A 20,652-nucleotide genomic window follows, 5' to 3' on the forward strand; every position below is an offset into this window, starting at 1 on the left:
CATTTCATAAATATTTCCAAAATTACCCTTTTAAGTATAATCATTTAGAAATTTGTAGGGACGTCGGGATCTACAATACATAACACGACAAACTAGAAAGATATCGTGACATCTGGATTTCACTTATTATTAGATTGAGAACCATTATACACGAGTTTCGTTTTGTAAATCGAGACCAAACACATCGGTTTCACCTATTTTTATGAAGTACGAGTTCATCAGTAGCATTAAAAACTTTATTTTTTAGTTTAATAGTATGTGAGATAAAGAGTTCGAATATGCTGACCTTTTCGATCGATGGTACATATTTTATGTCAAATGACCTCGTTCATGTTGACTCATAACATTGTAAAGTTGTTCGTGCGTGCCGGAGAACAGCTAGAAGAATAAAAAAAAATGCTAAATTATAAAAAAGCGTGAATATTAACGTATGTTAATTCTACTAGAACTCGAGTACGCGAAATTTGAGCCATTGAAGACCATATGACCACAAGGACCACCAACTTTACTTGCATTACATCAAATTGCAGGGCAAAAGTAGTAAAAGTATCTTTAAATTGATAAATACCCTCCACTTCCCGTTCACCATTTGAATTTAAAATATTTACATTTTAAATTTACGATAATCGAAACGACACAAAATTAAATCTATATACATCAAACAGTTAGTTAAAAACCCTACGTTGGCTGGGAGGAGAAACAAAACATTGCTTATAATGGTCTAAAAACATGTTTTTAAAACGGTGAGATTGACAATAATACATAATAGGCCAAAACGGACAATGTTTTTATAGCGGTAGGCTTGGGCTATTACAAATGGTATTAGAATCATACACGAGACAACGTGCCAGAGAGGTGCTGGCCCCCAAAGGGATGGATCGTGAGATTCCACATCGGTTGGAAAAGGAATAAAATATTCACAACAAAGGAGAATACACGTTTTAAAATCGTACGACGACTATACATAACGGGTCTAAACAGACAATATCAATTAGCTTTGGAACGTTACACTTCAACTCTACGGGTCGTGTCATTGAAAACCTAATAGTTATAACGGTCAAATCTAAGTCCGAGAGTAAACGAGCTTAAACGAGTATAGATTTAGTTACGAAAATTTAAGATTTATAGATTTTTTTTTCCAAGAAAATTGGAGGTGCACTACACGAGTACAGTCTGGATACTCACGGCCGTTAACTCGTCGTCGATCTAAAATTCCGCAGACCAAATGAAAAAGAAAAAAAAAAAAAGAAAAAAAGAAATTCAGAAACAAAAAAAAAAAAAAAAAAAAAAACCTCTTTCAGCTTCGGCGTTGAACGGAAACTTCAAACCTCAAACCCTACGTAGTACGGAGGGAGAGAAGTTACTTCCTCTGCCACTACAATCTGCCACTTCTCGTATGAATTCCTTCTTCTTTTCGTTCATTTCCATCGCCACATTAATCGGCCTTTAACCATTCACCGTCTTGTTCGTCGATCTTGTTCAGTTCACTTCAATTTTTGAAGGTAAGTTTGAATTTGTGTGTGCGAATCTCGGAGTACTGTTGGTTTTGTTATGGGATCTTTCTTTTTTCTTTTACCCTAATCACTCATTTCGCCTCATGCATGCAGCGTCGAGGATTCGATGCTGTTATGTTTATAGGTTGAGTAATTGAAGTTCATGTTCAACGTTTTTTGGGGGAATAGTTCTTGATCTTCGAGTGACTGGTTTAATGGGGTTGGCACGGGAAGCATTATGTTTTGTAGACGAAGGAAAAAAAAGAATTTAAGGTTTTAGTTTCTATTTAGAAGGGTAATTTGAAAGTGGAATCGTTGAATTTGATGCTCTAATCGGTTTTTTTTCAGGTGCTCGGGTGCTTCGAATTTTTTTCGGGATTTGGATTTGGACTGCTTTTCTTGCATTATGGGGATACCGTGTGAGCATGTTTGTCGATAGACCTGCTACTTCACGATTGGAGTTATAGCAGATTTTTAACACTATGTGTTTAAGGTAGGAGAATAAACATATATGGGAAACGTGTGTAGTCTATGGAGTTAATTTTTAGCCTTCCATTTCAATTGCTTTCATTGTCTCTGTCATCAGCTCCTTGTCCCATATTCTAGGAATGATGAGGGGGTCTCTCCATGTTTTTTTTTTTTTTTTTTTTTTTTTTTTTTTTTTTGTCGATCTGGCTTGCTACTTCTGAAAAAGTTTCAAATTAAGCATACACTATGCATTATTATTATCAATCGGTGACTTATGTGACTGTATATTTTACTGTAATGGCGTTATTTAACTTACACAGTATCTTTTTACTCCCTGCCTGTAGATTTCTTAAGTTTCACAAGTTTCTCTTTACTGAATTCTTGATGTTTTGACAAATTTCTCTGTATTCAACTAATAATAAGACGTATGACATCTAATTTTTTTTCCTTTTCTTTGGGTATTTGCAGAGATGTTTTTGATATAGAGGTCCCTGCTTAATGAATATGCTGCATCTGAAAAGATTTATAATGCAGCATGGCTATGTGTTTGATTATTCAGTCTATCATTGAAAATTCGTTGATTTAGCTCAGAGGCACTTCACATTGTAAGTAGATGTTTTTGTAACTTTATATTCTTAGATTGCTCGGATTACGTATCTGGTGGTAGCAGCTGATTATCTGATTAGTCTGTTGCTTATCTATTGGTTTTTTTCGTAACAAGGCAATTTCTACGGTTTTCTGTGGCAGTTTTGCTAATCTTTGTGTAGCTTCTTCCTTGTTTTGTCGAAGAAGAGAGATCTCGCAGTTGAACCATCATGTCTGTGACTAACCTTATAGAAATTAGTTCATCAGACAGTGAAATAGAGCTAGAATATATTAGTGACAGTGACGATGCTGCACCAAGTATTGGGGAACCTAGTCACAGCAGAAAGCTTCCTCATTGGGCATCCACAGATTTTGGTCCAGGTCAAAGTGAGTTGTGCGCAAGATTATTAGTTCTTTTTAGTACTTTCTCAAAAAAACTTGTAAAGGGGAAAAAACTGACAATCAAATTTACAGGTAATGTTAATAACAGCCCACATTCTGGTTCTAATGGCGATGCTGGAGCCTCAAATCATCATATTGTCCTCGCAGATGATTCTGATTATCTTACTGAAAATGGGAATACTGGTCTACCCCGAACTGTGAATTCTCGAATTGCAACCACAGCTGGTGCAGATTATGAAAGATTATCTTCTCAACAGGCTTTTAAGAGGACCCTTCCTTATACTTTTCAGTCACATGCACCCCCTACAAAATCAAATAACTTAGTAGACAATGTGGGCAGCAGTCAAATTCGTGATGCCCACATCAGTTCTTATGATTCAGCAAGGCCAAGTTCAACTAGCGGCAGGGTTTATGGGAGAGAGAATGTTTTCAGAGGCAACGGCGACGATGCTGTTAGTTCTGAGAACAGGGATTACAGGGTTCTCCCTGTGAGTTTGGCACCAGGGAAAACTATACCTTCTTCACAGTATCCAAGTGAACATCCCTACCGCTCTGGTTATGGTGAAGAAATGGTTGCTGGAAGTGATGAGAGATTGATTTATCAAGCAGCATTGGAGGTATTTTTTATATAAAAACTTTTAGGCTATTGTATTTTAGTTTTGACAAAATTCTCATAACTAGATTTTACATTTTAAGATTCTTTGGCTTTCGTTACTAGCAAATATGGAGATGTCTATTTTGAGATAGTAGTCCATTTCTTCTTTCCTTTTAGTCTAGGCTCTTCTCACTACCCACAACAAAGAAAAAAGGAGAGGAGGGTTTGCCTCAAGGGTAATGAGGATAAAATGCACCATTTCAAGTGCCAATTGTTTTCTTTCTTTCTTTATTTATTTATTAGTTTTTATACGAAACATGCTACCATTTCACTTATTAGGTAATGCCTTTAGCTGCAAATAGTGTAAAAGTGGTTCACGTCCGGTTGGCCTTTAAGCGACTGAGAGCCCTTCATAGAAGGCCACCATTGATTCTCATTACATTTGTATTTGGAAGCAATCACCTACCTCCACAAAGCTTCCTTTTCTATAAGAAATGCCCAACCCCATTTTGCTAAAAGAGCCCGGTTTCTATTGGCAAGGTTACCATTACCTAAGTCACTAACCATTTCTTTGATTTCAATTTCAGAGAACGGTTCTTCCTGAATAGCCTAACTTTGAGTATTAATGGCTGCCACTTCATTCTAGAATGAATAACACATTTGCCACTTTTCTTGTGTATAATTTAGCCAAAGGACACAAACTTATTCACAATCAAGTTTTCATTTAACACGCTTTCTCGAGACTCATTTTGGATTTCTTTGGTGAGTTTTTTTCGTTCTAGTGTTAACATAGTTATGGAAGAGCTTTGTATTTTCATCTCCCTCCATTCTCCATTTTAGCTTGCACCTCGGCCTCCATAGATTGTCTTCTTTTAGAATTACTTCTTTGAATTGAGCTTTGAGTAAAGCTCTTTTCCTCTACTCATGGGCAAAGATCCCATGGTACTGCTCAGCAGCATCCAAGGAACTGATGGCTTTGAGGGTTTCCTCTTTTTGGCTGAGAATAACGTCAAATTTCTCCTTACCCTGATGTTTCAATCATGGTTTCATTCTCTTCCATTTTTGCATAAAGACAAAACCTGGCCAATCTTGGAGAATCAAATTCTTCCATTTACAATCAAGGAAACTCGTGAAGCTTTTTTCACTCAACCACATGTTTTGAAATCGGAAAGGTGTAGAAAGTAATTCAATGCAGAATCGAGGCTCTTTAAGAGGAAAACTTTTGCATCCAAGTGAATTTATTCATAACTAACACAATGGGGAAATGGCATGAAGTAATTCTAGAATCAAGGTTCTTGAAGAGGGAAACTTCTCCATCCACTCTCTCTACTAACCAAGAAACAATCAAGAGGGAGAGGATAGGTTATTTTCTACTATTCGTTCAGATAAACAGCCTGTAGATAAAGGAATATTAGTAAGGTCTAACTTGTCAATCAATCGATTTAACTTCTTCATGCTTCTTGTGATTCTATCACCTAGGGACTTTTCATTAATCCACCTAGTCACATTGAAGTCACCGCCAACACACCACAAGTTGGCCACCAGCTCACTGATACCATAGGTTTCGTCCTACAACCATCTATGTTATGATTAGTAGACTACAGTCACCTAGAAAGAAGTATCATTAATCATTTGAATTTCTTTTATACTCTATTTGAAAATAATTGATCCAATTCTATTTTCTTATATACTCTTTTGTTTGTACCGAAGATCTTTGATTGCCCATTATTTCACCAATTATTAATATAAGGTTTTAGGAATCTACAAAATTTTTTTTGGAGGGCAATTCATTGTGGAAAAATATTGTCCACCAATTAATCATATGAAGTTCTAGGAATTTATAAAACGAAAGAGCAATCCATTATAGCAAGCATACCCTCATGACTCATTATGTAAAGGGAATCTTTGCTCCCCTCACCCACTTTCATCTTTGTTTTTGAATGAATTAAGTTTTTTCATTTGTTAAGTAACAGAGTCCAACATTTCTTTTTGTAACCAAGTGGTTGAGGAGGTAACCAAAAGACTTTGGGCTTGGATATTGAAGGTTTGATATTAATGGTCGAAGTGCCATCCCAACTTTTCTTTTTGTAACCTATTGGTTGAGGAGGTAGCCAAAAGACTTTGGGCTTGGATATTGAAGGTTTGATATTAATGGTCGAAGTGCCATCCCAACTTTTCTTTTTTAACCTATTGGTTGAGGAGGTAGCCAAAAGACTTTGGGCTTGGATATTGAAGGTTTGATATTAATGGTCGAAGTGCCATCCCAACTTTTCTTTTTTAACCTATTGGTTGAGGAGGTAGCCAAAAGACTTTGGGCTTGGATATTGAAGGTTTGATATTAATGGTCGAAGTGCCATCCCAACTTTTCTTTTTTAACCTATTGGTTGAGGAGGTAGCCAAAAGACTTTGGGCTTGGGTATTGAAGGTTTGATATTCATGGTCGAATGCCATCCCTCAAAACAATGGCATGGTCGCATGAGTGGAAAGGTGGCATTGAAAACACATCTTGATATCTGCATAAGACCTACACCATCTTTGATCATAACAATTTTCTAATTTAGGAAGCCACAATCGCTTTATATTCTAGTACCAATGCCTCTTTCTTGTCTGATGAACCTTGATCATTGCCCTAGTGGGATTGGGGCGTAATGAACGGATTATTGTAGCATTAATAACTCCTGCTTAATATTCACCAAGCTCTACCTTTCTCACTCATTCTAGACATTAACTTCTATTTACAAGATTTCATTCTAGAAACTGACTTCTACTTTACAAGATTTCATTCTAGAAATTGACTTCTACTTTACAAGATGAGGATCGTCTCAACCTTTTGCATAAGAAATCTCTCATATACTTCATATAGAGGTGAAGTAGCTTGTGATTTGGTTTCAAACAATTTGAATTAAAGCAAGTCTTTCCCATGATTAAAGGCCGTAGCCTAAGATAAGAATATTGTAATCCGGGACATGAAGCAGTTAAAGTTGATGATTTGTTTTTCAATTTTCCGTCTGTTTGTGTGAAAAGTATGTAGGATCTAATTAACCTTAAGCTATGGGGCCTAAGCTAGCCTTTTGAGTTTAACAACTAGTGGGAGTAGAGATTCATACCTTTGACCTCTTGGTCGAGAGCATATGCCTAAGCCAGTTGAACTATGTTCAGGTTGGCATGAGGCTTAAGCCAGTTCCTAAACAAGATTGCATAATGACGCCTCAGGCCAATGCCAAATCTGCACCTTCAGATATACAAAATCTTCCAAACCATCTTCTAGTATTATAAAAGGTACAGCATTGACCTTGGACCCCACAAATTGAGCCCACCTACTAGAGCGTATACATAGCACAATTAACCTCTACTATAGAGCACTTTTCCTGACATTTATTTTAAGATGAGACAACTCAAAAAACCAAGTGGTTTCTTAAGGGAAAAAAGGAAAAAAATCTCCTTGTTTGAATGAAAAAAAGTGTCATCAGTGAATTCGAGATGAGCGAGATGAAGAGATGAAGCTTATCCCTTCCAACTCAAAAGTATTCAATTACCTGTATACATAGCACAATTAACCTCTACAATAGAGCACTTTTCCTGACATTTATTTTAAGAGGAGACGACTCAGAAACCTAGTGCTTAAGGGGGGGGAAAAAAAAGGAAAAAAATCTCCTATTTTGAAAAAAGTGTCATCAGTGAATTGGAAATGAGTGAGATGAAGAGATAAAGCTTATCCCTTCCAACTCAAAAGTATTCAATTAAACCTGTCTGTCCTTGTCAATGAAAGCTTGGTTTCACATTAGGGAAAAAAAAGAAAAAGAAAAAGAAAAAAGAAGGATGGGAAAGACCCCTCGTCTCATACCCTTGAAAGGATTTATTTCCTCAGGTTTCTCAATGATTGAAATGGAGAAATTTTCTGAGCTCAAACAATTACTATCCAAATCCTCTACTTGAATGGTGTTAATCAAAATGAAAACAAAGCTTTATTAAATATTCTGCCTTTTTTCATTTTTAACCAAAAAAGAGTAGTATGTAAACTAGTTCGTGCTAACTTAAATTTCACTAACTAACCTAACAGCCTTTCCATCTTACGCTTTTAGAGGTTATTTTCTTAACAAAAGTCTAAAACAGCTTATTTGTAATTTGAAGGGTTTAAATCCTGGAGCCAGAAAGTGATTCTCTCCAGCTTCTTGTATAGTTTAATTTGATGCTTAATGGGCTCTACCATAGTCCAAAGGAAAAGTCCTCAGGCTTAATACACTGATATTCTTTTGTACTATTGGTTGGAAATAAATAAGAGCCTCTTTCCGGATATTGGAGGGATATGTCAACTTTATTCATACTATTTTTATTCTCTTATTCAGTTTTATTTACATAAATCTTTTTTCCTACAGTGATAGTTCTTTGATTTGCTGCACCATTTTGGAGGCATTTTGTAATTCCTTTAATTTTTTTTTATGCCTTTTGCTTTGTTTATTTCATTGATCAATGAGATTGCTTTATTTAAATAAAAAGAGGTTGATCTGATGATAGTTCAAAAGACAAGAGGAAACAATTATCGCCTAAAAGATCAAGATAGAAGAAACTGGTTGCTATCAGCTAGTCAATAAGTCTTGTTGATATTAGAATTGCTTTCCCTCTGCTGAATTAACTATTAAAGTCTTAATAACCAATCCCCCTTTTTTGCAGGATCTAAATCAACCAAAACTTGAGGCTAATTTACCCGATGGTCTTCTGTCTGTTCCTCTTTTAAGACATCAGGTTTTTCTATCAAAATGTAGTGTCTTTCTCTTACTGTCAGACATTTTTTAAAAACCTTTTGCTGTATACTTTGTCTTTTAGAAAATTGCATTAGCATGGATGCTACAGAAGGAAACTAGAAGTTTGCATTGTTTGGGAGGAATTTTAGCGGATGACCAGGCAAGCTACTGGACCTGGATTAAATTCTCGTCTGTTTTTGGAAATTTGTCCTTAATGAGGTTCTAGACTTCTTCCCTTTTCTCTTCAGGGCCTTGGAAAGACAGTTTCTATGATTTCCCTCATACAAACGCAGAAGTCCTTGCAGTCAAAGGCAGAATTAGAAGATGGAAGCAAAACAAAAGCTGAAGCTTTGAATTTGGACGACGATGATGATAATGGCACTGGCACTGCTGATTCAGTTAAAATGCAGCAGACTGGAGAGTCTGATGATGTTAAACCAATTCAAGAAGTGAAAACAACTAGAGCAATCAGTAAGCGGAGACCTGCAGCTGGTACACTGGTTGTGTGCCCTGCAAGTATTCTTCGGCAGTGGGCCAGAGAACTAGAGGACAAGGTCACTGAAGAAGCTAAACTCTCAGTTTTAATCTATCATGGGGGAAGTAGGACTAGGAATCCTGATGAGCTTGCAAAGTACGATGTGGTTCTCACAACATATTCGATCGTCACCAATGAAGTTCCAAAACAACCTTTAGTTGATGAGGATGATGCTGAGGAAAAAAATGGAGATAGATACGGATTATCGACTGATTTTTCTGCTAACGTAAAGAGGAAAAAGACCTCTATCAGCAGTAAGAAGGGTAAGAAAGGCAGGAAAGGAACTGGCATTTCCATTGAGTGTGATTCTGGCCCACTGGCAAGAGTGGGTTGGTTCAGAGTTATTCTGGATGAAGCTCAGACAATAAAGAATCACAGAACTCAAGTAGCTAGAGCCTGCTGTAGCCTTCGAGCGAAAAGAAGGTGGTGCTTATCTGGAACACCTATACAAAATGCAATTGATGATTTATACAGCTATTTCAGATTTCTGAGGTATGATCCTTATGCTGTCTATAAATCTTTCTACCATACAATCAAGGTTCCAATTTCCAGAAATTCAGTTACTGGCTATAAGAAGCTTCAGGCTGTTCTAAGGGCAATAATGTTGCGACGAACTAAAGGTGGATACTTTTTCTCTCTCACTCTCTTTCTCTTGTTTCCTTTAATAAAAACTCTACTGTTATTATGTGTAAGAATATGATGAGAATACAGATTTCTCATTCAGTATTGTTATTTATGTGAGGGAGTTCTATTCAAAATCACAAAAGTGATACAAATGGACAGAAACTTAGGAGGGCTGAAACTTTAATCTAAACTAGCCATGGTAAACAACAAGTTAACTGGCTGGTGAATGTCCAAAAAAGGCAGAAGAAATTGCCACACCAGTAAAACAAGACTACAATCAAGAAAGGAATAACAAAACTAAAGATAAGTCAGTTAATGTCCAAGAGTAGCTGAGGATGTTCTACATCAGACCCCCCAACCCCAAGAAAAAACGCATCCTTGAGTCAATCAGCTAAGGGGAACTTGTTTGAAGCATGATAAGGGTAGATATTAGCAACAGTAAATGCTGGACTAATACAAATGGTAGGAGGGGCATCTAGCTAATATGCATTGCTGTCAATTTTCTCAACAACAGAAAAAGGACCAAGCTTTGGTATGTTATGAACTGTAGTAGGTAAACAAGACTTTTGCAAATGCACCATCACCAATTTCCCAACTCGGAAGCTTCAAGCACAACGATGTGAATCAACAGCAACTTTGTAGGAAAATTGCTTGTTTGAGGTGTTCCTTAATTTCATCCTGCTGCTCCACATTCCATTTCAATGAAAAAGCTTTGTTTTCTTTCATATCTTTCTTACATTCCGAGAAGAATTGAGCAGTTGGCTGCCATCATTAAAGAAGTAGCTTGCAGGAATAAAGAAATGCTTGTTGCATGCTAGCCAAACTGCCAAATTGCAACTCTTTTGGGCATTAATTGGGACTTTTTCAAGCTCGAGAGGTGTGCCAACTTTGTGGATCGTGAGGTTAGGGTTTTCACTCATCCTACTTAGGTCTTCCCCTTGGCCACTCCTCTAGAGGTCGTTCCTTTTGGGACCCTGTCATTGGAACTGTTCGCAAAGGATTCCCTTCCATGAAGAAGAGTTTCTTTTCCAGAAGGGTGCCTCACTGAGTGGTATTCCTGCTTACTTTTTGTCTCATTTTAAAGTCCCAAGTCTAATTGGAAAGAATATGGAGTAGCTTATGAGAGATTTCTTATGGGAAGGGGTAGAAGAGGGGAAGGGATCACATCTGATTCGTTGGGAGGTGGTTTCTAGGTCCCTAGACTAAAGGGGTTTTGGTATTGATAATGTTAAGTGAGAAACGCTACCCTGCTAGTAAGTGGCTCTGGCGATTCTATCACGGAGTCAATACCTCTATGGGACAAGGTTATTGTTAGCAAGTAGGGGCTTCACCCCTTTGAGTGCACCAGTGAGGGTTTAAAGGGCACTAGAAACCTGTAGAAGGTGGTTTGTGGCAGTTTTTCCTTTCCTATCTCAATTTATTCATAATGATATGGGGGAGACGGGAAAAATATGTTTTTCTGAGGACAAGTGGTTGGGGAATAGATCCCTTTACTCCTTATACTCTCGTTTATATCATTTTTCTTCTCTCAAGAATCACTCGATTGCTTTGATCCTTGTTCAGTTGAACTTATTGTTGTCTCCTTCCTTGGATTTTTCAATGTTCGTTGACCAATGAGGAAACATTAGATGTTTTAGCTCTACTTCCTCCCTCTCCTCTATTTGCTTTAAGCCCATAGGAGAGATTCTCACCTTTCGAACCCTTGTCCTTCAAAAGATTTTCTTGTAGCTCTTTCTTCCCATGCCTAATCCAACCTATGTTTAGTGGGGTTTTTTTTTCTCTCCTTGGTTTGGAAGGTGAAAATTCCTAAGGAGGTTAAGTTCAACGTGTGAAAAGTGTTACATGGATGCATGGAAGAGTTAACACCTTGAATCAGATTTTGGGCAGACAGTTTTTAGTGGTTGGGTTGTTTTGTTGTATTCTTTGCAGGAGGTATGCCACTTTAATGAATTGATCAGCCACAACTAAGACAAAGTCATTACCTTGTTGAGTCCTAGGGGGATCAAGTGTAAAGTCCATGGATAAATCTTCCCAAATAGTATATGAGGGAGAGGTAGGGGAATGTAAAGATGGGTATTTTGACTCGATCCTTGAAGTTTGACGAATAAAACATCACTTAACAAACTTTGTGGCATCTTTCTTTCGTTGTGACCGATGAAATTCGGTAGACTATGCACTTATTGCACCAAAATTATTGACGATCTGAAGAGAAGCAAGGAAGCGGGAGTTGTGATTAAATTATTGATGACTTTTGGGAGGGGGTGCTCTCTTCCCCAAACCCTTAGGTTGGTCTTTTTTTTGGGGTAGACTATGCGCTTATTGCACCTATTTTCCTCGTTTCTTATTAAAACAAATTGGACATTGAGAAAACTTTTGATAAGGTTGATTAGGATTTCCTTGATCTCATTCTCCCAAATCAAGGGCTCCGGTATTGAGTGGAGAAGATGGACACAAGGCTGCATCTCATCTCCTAACTTCTCCATTATTGTTAACGGCAAGCCTCTTGGAATGATTCTTGCCACAAAGGGTCTTCGACAAGGTGGTCCTATTTCCTCTTTATTCTTATCGTGGGCTGTCTTAGTTGTATACTATCCAAAGTCAAAAGCGAGGTTTTGATCAAAGATTTTGTTGTTGGAAAGGGTCAACACACCTCATCTATTACCCATCTTCAATTTGCAGATGATACCATCTTGTTTTCATCGCCTGAAAACCTGTATGCAACCTATAATTCATTTGAAAAAGCATCAGAGGCTTGAACATCAGTGTCAAAGATCAGAAATATTGGGTATTAATATGGAGGGCCTTTGACGTTTCATCTATAGTGGGCATTTAGATGAGACGAAGTGAAGTTTCCTATCAGAGAAGGTGGGCTAGGCATCAATGGCATTCAACAAAAGAACATATCACTTTTGGCTAAATGGATTTGGAGATTTCACGAGGTGAAATCTGCCTTATGGCATAAGTTGATTGCTACTAAATATGGATCTCTGCATTATGATCTTAAACCAGGTCATTTCTCAATATCATCATCTAGAAGTCCATGGAAATATATTTCTCGATTGCAAGCGTCTGTACAAGAACATTTCATGCAATGTCAGAAATGTCAGTTGGTTGGGAAGTAATGCATTCAAGGAAGACTTTTCCTCATTTTACGCTCTCACATTTTTAAAAGAAGCCTTCATCTCAGAATTGTGGTCTAATGAAACTGCTTCAGGGAATTTACAGATTAGAAGACTCCTCACAGTGACGGAAATTTATGAATGGGCTAGGCTCTCCAATGTTGTCCTATCTGAACATTAAGGCTTATGGGAATGGGATCTTGACAAAAATGGATTTACATCTAAATCTTTATCCAGAACTCACTCATCTATGAGTGCTAAAGGTAAAGCTGGTTTTTTACAAGTTGATTTGGAATGGGATGTATCCCGAAAAAAGTGAAGTTCTTTGTATGGGAACTCAGCCACTCTTGCCTACTTACTTGAGACAAGCTACAACACAGATCTCTGGGTTTTTCTTTATCTCCTAGCTGCTGCCCCTTGTGCAAAAAGGGTCCAGATACACGCCGTCCCTCTTTATTACCTGTTCATACTCTAGATCATTTTGGACTTTCATCCAACATTGTTTTGATAGGTTTGTGACCTTTCCTACTGATATTTGGTCTCTTATGAACATCGTTCTCCTCAGGCATTCATTCAAGAATTTGCATACATTCACTGATAAGTTCCAAGATTTTGAGACATTTATTTCATATGTTACATTTACAGCTTGCTTTCTTGTAGCCAGTTGGAAGAAAAATCCTAATGTTTGAGCCAAAGTTTTGAATTTTATTTGTAACTGGTTTGGTTTGTAGTGATGGTGCTCAAGGCATATAGAAGGTTGGCTCTCTGAGGTTCTTTTGGGTTGGTATATTAAAGATAAAGTCAAAGTACTGTAGGCTATCGCCTCTATAGCTCGTTTATGACTTTTCTGGAAGGATAGGAATGCTATAATATTTTTTTAGTGAGTCTAATTCTTTTGATTATTTCTGTGACCTTGTACAATCACAATATTTAATTGGGTGTGCAACATGAGCTTTTTCTAGTTACTCTGCCTTTTCAATCAATCTAGATGGGAGGGTTCCCTTTGTCGTTTAGCATTGTTTGTTTCTGCTGTCGTCGCTGAAAGTTGCAGCATGCCTTGATACCAATATATATATATTCTGAAAATAAGTTTGCAGGATCCAAACCTGTTATCGAAAAAATTCTCTCTTTGCCTCACTGTTGAGATTTTGCTTGCTTCTTTCTAAGGTGTGTGTGTCTATATATATATTGAAAATAAGTTTGGTAGAAGTAAGTTTGCAGGATACAAATCTGTTATCGAAAAATTTCTATCTTTTTGTCTCTCGTTGATTGAAGAATGTTACACTGGAGATTTTGCTTGCTTCTATCTAAGATGGATGGTGTCATTTCTTGTGATACTCTTACGTCAACTATTAATTTGTAGTAACTAATAAATAATTAAACTTTTTGGAGGTCTCTTAAGTGAGGGGTCTCTCGTAATGTCTCCCTTTTTAATATAATATTACTTTTTCTTTGTTAAAAAATTATATCAGAAACATATGGTCAGGGATCTTTTGCTTGTCACATATTCATAGATGAGTTCAGACACCTAGGGATACTTTTTACATGTGTATAACTGGACATATCTTAATTAATGTCAAAACTGAAGGGTCATCGTGCGGTGATGTCAGTCATCTCATGGTCCTCTCCAACCAGATCATCTCTTCATTTGGTCCTTTATCTGCTTTATATAGCTGTTCATCTCAAGCACATTGTATGAGTATTAAACTTGTATGCCACAGTTTATTTAATTGACAGCACGTTGTATCCTTATATGAATTTTGATCACTTCTCCTTTCAGCTCTGGTAATGAACTTATTTGCTGTTTAGGCACATTAATTGATGGGGAACCGATTGTCAAATTGCCCCCCAAAACCATACGGTTGACAAAAGTGGATTTTTCTACTGAGGAGCGTGATTTTTATACCCAATTAGAAGCTGATTCTCGCAAGCAATTCAAGGTGCATTTACCCCTGCCTGAAGGATATTGGTTTGTTCAAAGTTTACTAGAGTGGATTCAACGTTTTTTCGTTTTTTTAAAAAATAAATTTCTCCTTCTCCAAGTGTTTTTTTTGAATATGAACACCTGACTACAGTATAATCATTTCAGGGGATGGTGAGGTCAGAGAGAAAATTATTTTAACAATCTTTAGTAAAGTTGTGTGCAACGCCTGATGCCTTTATCCATATAGGTTTGGTCCATAGGGACAAAGAGATTAAACTACAAGGTTAAAAACAAATTAATTCAAAGTAGCTGATCTTAACTAATCTAAACTTAAGACTAAATAAATAAATGAAACAAAAATAACACTTGCAAGAATTACATTTAGAGCCTGGTAATTACCTATATCAAGGAAACTAAAAGTGCTTAAAGATACCTGTACAAAAATTTCATGGAGTTTGAAATATAATATATTTAGTTACTATCTTTTGAAATTCAAGTGCACCAGACCTTGAGGACATATGGATGCTTCTCTTTAGTTGTTTTAATACATATGTTTAAGTTTTTGTTAAAAGACTTTTAGCTGTATGTCTCTTTTTGTCTTTATAGGGGCTAGGCTTCTTGTATGTCCACCCTATTGATTAATGAACCCTTTGTTGAATGAAATTTTCCTTCTTAAATGTGGAGTCTTACAGGAGTTATATGACATGTACTTTGCAGGCTTATGCCGCAGCTGGTACTGTAAAGCAAAACTATGCAAATATTCTGCTGATGCTTCTACGCCTCCGTCAAGCTTGTGACCACCCACTTCTTGTAAAAGGGTATAATATTGATTCTGTGGGGAAGGATTCTACAGAAATGGCAAGTAAACTTCCTAAGGATATGCTGATGAATCTGTTAAATTGCTTGGAGACTTCTTTGGCTATATGCCGAGTCTGCGATGTGAGTTTCATTCTTCATATTAACTCATGAATTATGGTGAAAGGAGAGCTCTAACAAAGTTGGGCTGTGAGAAATTGAAATATCTGCTTTCACCTTGTTCTTTAACCAGTTCTTTGTGCTCAGCCTTCTTTATAAATCGATATTGAAGGAGAAATCTAAATTTTGTTATGAACGGGAAAGAATAATTCTTTGGAACATTAAGAACGAGGCAGTACTTTGGGGAATCTTGAAGTGTAGTAGTGTAGCTAGCAGGGATATAACAAATACCAGCATTTTAGGCTTCTTTAACTTGGTTTTGAAATACCTTCTCCCTCTCCCTCTCCCTCTCGCACTATTAATAATGAAGCCTTTTATTTGATTTTTGGAGAGTTCTCTCTTTTAATCTCTTAGGTTACACCAATTTTGTATCAGAGTAGAGTAGTTGTTTGGGTCAACATTGGTTGTCGTTGGTGGAAGACCGAAAACTCTTGTCGATGCAGATCGCAAGAGGGATCCAGGAGCTGTGCTCCTTACCAAACATTGCACACATAATTACATAGGAAAGCCCTAACAAGGAACATCTCAAGAACCATCCAAGAATGAAATGTTTCAATATGTTTAGGAACAGAAGCAATTATCTTGGTTATGAAACACAACCAAGAAATGCAGAAACCTATTCAAGAACACACATGAATCTCTACATCAATTCAGAGGCGGCAACATTTCCAAGAAGACGTTAGTATTTGAATCAGAGAATGAATTGGGAGGAATTTCAGAAGGGAATGGATGAATTTTGGCGTCTTTTGGAAAATATATCTAAATTGAAAGAACATGAACAGGCTAAAATTGCTAATTTTCAAAGAAGCATTCAAAAACATCAAGAATTAACCCAAAGGGGGGAATCACGCAAAAAAGTCCATGTGAACTCTAAGTCGGGCCTTAAGTTCAAACCCCACGGAATTGAGTGTGAAGATGAGACAAACAAAAGTGATGGGTTGAGCCTTAAGGAATTGAGCGAAGTCAAAGAAGTGTTGCAGAACCCGCAAGAAGAATAAAATGAGCGGGCCCATCTTGGAAGAAATTAACCTACCCTCAATGAGAACTCCAATTTAATCATTCCGCTGAATTCTTTCCTATCTTTGTATTCTATGATTTCCTTAGAAATCGTATAAAGACAATTCATTAGAAATCATATTTTACTATTAAGAAGGAACTGCCTCTTATATAGATTGTGTATGAATGTACTGTATTGTCTATCTTATTGTATCAAATTTCTGCAATTGTTCAAGCAATCCACAACTGTCAAAAATTTCCTTTTGCTTTCATCTATCCCGATAAGTTCTAGCCAAAGCTCTTATTTTTTTGTTGAGTAACAGTTGGAAACATCTTCAAGATTTGCAATGTGGGTTTTTTTTAAGAAAAATCAGAGGTAGATATCCCGCTGAAGTGTTGTCATCACACTATTCTTCAACAAAAAAGTGTTGAATCTGGAATGATACACAAGACTTCTATAATCTTTTTGCTGCAAAAATAATGGCTTATCGTATTCACTGTTTAATTGTTTTTTTTCCCTCCCTCCTAATAGGATCCACCTGAGAATCCTGTTGTTACCATGTGTGGTCATGTTTTCTGCTATCAATGCGTGTCTGAATACTTGACTGGCGATGACAATATGTGCCCGGCACTTGGATGTAAGGAACAAGTTGCTGCTGACGTTGTTTTCTCGAAAACTACCCTCCGGAAATGTATCTCTGATGATCTTGATGGTGGTTCCACAAGTTCAGGAATTTCTGAGAAATCCCAAGTTGTTCATAGTGAGTACAGTTCGTCCAAAATTAGGGCCGTTCTTGAGATTCTGCAGAACAATTGCAAAGCATCAACTTCAACTTCTGAACAAGGGGTTTCCTTTGGATGCAATGGAAGTTCTCTACATTCTGAAGATGAATGCATTGAGATTTGTGATTCTGATGTTAATACTACAAAGAACGCATCTCCATGTCCAAATCCAACTGAAGAACCTGTGAAGACGATTGTTTTCTCCCAGTGGACCGGCATGTTAGATTTAGTAGAAATGTCACTTAACCAGGCTTGCGTACAATATAGGAGGCTTGATGGCACAATGACTCTGGTTTCAAGAGACCGTGCTGTGAAAGATTTCAACTCTGACCCCGAGGTTTGGCCCCTAATCTGAATCTACTTCAACAAATTCTGGTGGATTTAAGATGCTTCTCTATGTTGGGGGCATTATATACCATGGAAGTTTATTTGTTACTTTACATGATTTGCAATGATATAGGTATTGAAATAATTAACAATATTATGTTTTAGCATGGATGTTTTCAATATTTGAATCGGTGAATTGTTTTTTGCAGATCACTGTTATGTTGATGTCATTGAAGGCGGGAAATCTAGGTTTAAACATGGTTGCAGCATGTCATGTTATCCTATTGGATCTTTGGTGGAATCCGACTACAGAGGATCAGGCTGTAGATCGAGCTCATAGAATTGGACAGACTCGTCCTGTTACAGTGTCAAGGATTACTATAAAAGACACAGTTGAAGATAGGATACTAGCACTGCAGGTATTATCCTTGTCTCTTTTGCTTTATGTTTGTTTTTCCATTATCAGTTCTATAGCTGTTGAAAACACAGTTTATGGAAATGTATGTTAAACATTAAGTTTCATGGTTACAATATAAATGCTGAATTTCGGCCGTAAGATCTTCAAGTGTACATTTCTTTTCATTTATTTTAAAGTTCAAGTTCTTGTTATGGAGTTCAGGAGGGATGCAAATTAGTTGTGGAGCTGGGAGAGAGAAGTGAATGTTTTAGAATTTCAAGAAGCCTCAATAATTTCATATATATGAGTTTGTAGTTTATCTTGATTTGGTATTGTATTCATAGCTGGTGGCAGGCTCTTCCTATTGTTTGGGTCTGGTTGGCCTGGTTTTTGGTAATGAGAAGACTGGAAAGGCGTGCTAAATGCCTTTTGCTCAATTGGAATAAGGAGTCCTCTAAGACTTAGCATGGTTGCATTTTTTGACAATTATCGAGAATATGGATCTAGAGAAAGATATAGCTTAATTACCTTTATTGCAAGCAATCAAGTCATCCTGACGACAATTCTAATTTCTCGTGCCTAGTTTGGCCAATGTCTGCATGCGTTTTTTCTTCTTGAGAATTTTGGTTGTCCACCCAATGTATCTGCCCCACAGGGCTGACTCCTTTTTCGACAATATTCAAAGCTACTTGATTAGGAAGGGGGGCATTGTTTGTCTGCTCCGGGGAACCCACGCCATGAAAGAGCCACTCTAATTTACCGAATGCATTAGTTAGAGTGGGTCTTCCCTCAGGTTGTAGGCCTCTCCATTGCATCAACTCTTTCAAGCTCTAAGAAGGGAGAAGTAGTCCCTTAATAAAGGTTGTTCATTCTCGTTGTAAATGGAGTTGAAGGTTCTGTGTAGCTTTGATTAATTTTTCAACCATTAAACAGTGCAATGTGTTATATAATAATTCGGTTGATTCTGAATTCTTTTGAATTTGTTACTTAAGCATATTGAATATCTTCTAAGAGGTTGGCTCGGTGCTTTACAAGATGAAGTTGATATGCATGTAATATTGACGTGAAGATGCTTCTTCTTTCTGGCCATGTTTTGCAGGAAGAGAAGAGAAAAATGGTTGCATCAGCATTTGGTGAAGATCAAAATGGAGGTTCCGCTTCCCGCTTGACGGTTGAAGATCTCAGATATCTCTTTATGGTTTGAATCGTCGAGTGGCTCAGCTTCTTCTTCTGGAAGTTTTATTTAGCTTACACTTGGTGGAAAAATTTTGTAGGGATCAGAATAACTTCTGGTTCTGATAATTTAAGGGCGAGAGACACTGGTTGCACATATTCTGCACACCAGAGTGGCCCCACGGGATAGGCTGGGTCAACATATACTTATGGTAACATAAATGAGTTTTTGTGGCCCTACCAACTTCTTCATTTTTCTTTCTTCCTTCTTTGGGATTTCAGTGAAGTGCCAAGGTATCTTGATAGGGCTGCCTGTAAATATCCAAGTTTATATCTATTGTATACAAAATGTTCAGATTTAGGTAGCTTTCTTTTTCCTTTTTAATTTATTTTTTCGTCACGTTTAAATTATGTCGATCGTCTCTAAAAAGCCCAGGTATGTATTGCAAGACGTGCTGTGTAAAAAGATTACAGGTTTCATTGGGTTCCTTGAAAATATGCAAGTTGACTGTTGAGTGCTGAAGATTGTAGAAGAGGCAATAAAGATAGCACGTCAAGGACTTCAATTGTGGCTGTCAATCAAGGTACATGTTGCTGCTGCTTATCTTGTTCTATCTTCCATTAAGACGATTCACTTTAACTGTAGTAAGTTATTTCATACTTCTGATCTGATCTAGTTGCTATGATTGAACTCTCTTAATACTGATGAATAATTTATGTTGCTGTAATTCATCTGTGTGATATATTAGGAACATCAGGCAGACTTGAACTGTTCTTAGTATATTATTATTTACATGTGTAATACATTAGCTGTTTGAAACTCATTAGTGACTTGTAATTTTACTTTCTACTAGTTCAAGGCGTTTACTTCAATAAACGAGTGAAATGTTATTTAGTTTTTCCCCCTTTCTACATGGTACTAGAATTCCTGAGCTTTTTTCCTAGAATAGGTGAGCTTTCTTTATACCAAAAGGGCTTGAAGTTCGGTACCGTTTTGGGGTAGCAACTAATCTGTTGATAAGAGGATGAGCACCTCAAGTCCGATTCATCTGCACGATTTAACTACTAGATGAGATGCATGTGAAGCTCACGTAATCCCTTGCTACTGCGTAGTAGTGTGTAATGGGCATGCGGCCATGAGCAACACACTTTAGACAAACATGACTGTGACACCTGATAGTAAAACTCTTTGGTCATTGGATTGACCCATTTTTTACCTTGATTCTATGTGTGCTTTATTTGGTATAATTTGTTTGGATGTGATTGTTTTGAAGAGGGTTATTATATCAAGTCCAAGATACTCTCAACTTGTTCTTGGCAAAGATGGTTTTCTTGAGATTAATATATGGCTTATGTAACACCTTGATTGCCCCAATGTTGCTACTGTTTCAGGCATTTAGCAATGTGGTTTGGAGAGAAGATATCTCTTGTCTATTTCCTGAAGCCAATGCCCAACAATGGAAAGATCAAATCTTAAAGCTCCATTCATTTCTACCAACTTAGAGATCAAATCT

The 20,652-nt window shown here is 37.1% G+C and overlaps 1 protein-coding gene across 6 annotated transcripts; it reads left to right on the forward strand.

The window, feature by feature from the left end:
- The first annotated feature begins 1,260 nt into the window (after nt 1–1,260).
- On the forward strand, nt 1,261–19,962 carry LOC111808532 (SNF2 domain-containing protein / helicase domain-containing protein / zinc finger protein-like protein). 6 transcript variants are annotated; one of them, XM_087129499.1, is made up of 14 exons: nt 1,263–1,502; nt 1,608–1,766; nt 1,842–1,986; nt 2,430–2,566; nt 2,703–2,933; nt 3,021–3,565; nt 8,215–8,286; nt 8,368–8,445; nt 8,534–9,440; nt 14,373–14,503; nt 15,205–15,426; nt 16,991–17,578; nt 17,778–17,987; nt 19,065–19,962. In XM_087129499.1, exons 5-14 carry the CDS (start codon nt 2,777–2,779, stop codon nt 19,167–19,169), a joined length of 3,015 nt encoding a protein of 1,004 aa, XP_086985625.1. In that variant the 5' UTR covers nt 1,263–1,502; nt 1,608–1,766; nt 1,842–1,986; nt 2,430–2,566; nt 2,703–2,776; the 3' UTR covers nt 19,170–19,962. The 6 variants fall into 6 exon arrangements, 5 of the variants coding, with proteins under 5 accessions (XP_086985625.1, XP_023550347.1, XP_023550346.1 ...); XM_023694579.2 differs by lacking the exon at nt 1,608–1,766 and having other exon boundaries at nt 2,683–2,933; XM_023694578.2 differs by lacking the exon at nt 1,608–1,766.
- The last annotated feature ends 690 nt before the right edge of the window (nt 19,963–20,652 follow it).

Source organism: Cucurbita pepo, chromosome 13 (genome assembly GCF_057944985.1).
Source record: "Cucurbita pepo subsp. pepo isolate OVF chromosome 13, ASM5794498v1, whole genome shotgun sequence".
Taxonomy (NCBI): Eukaryota; Viridiplantae; Streptophyta; class Magnoliopsida; order Cucurbitales; family Cucurbitaceae; genus Cucurbita; species Cucurbita pepo.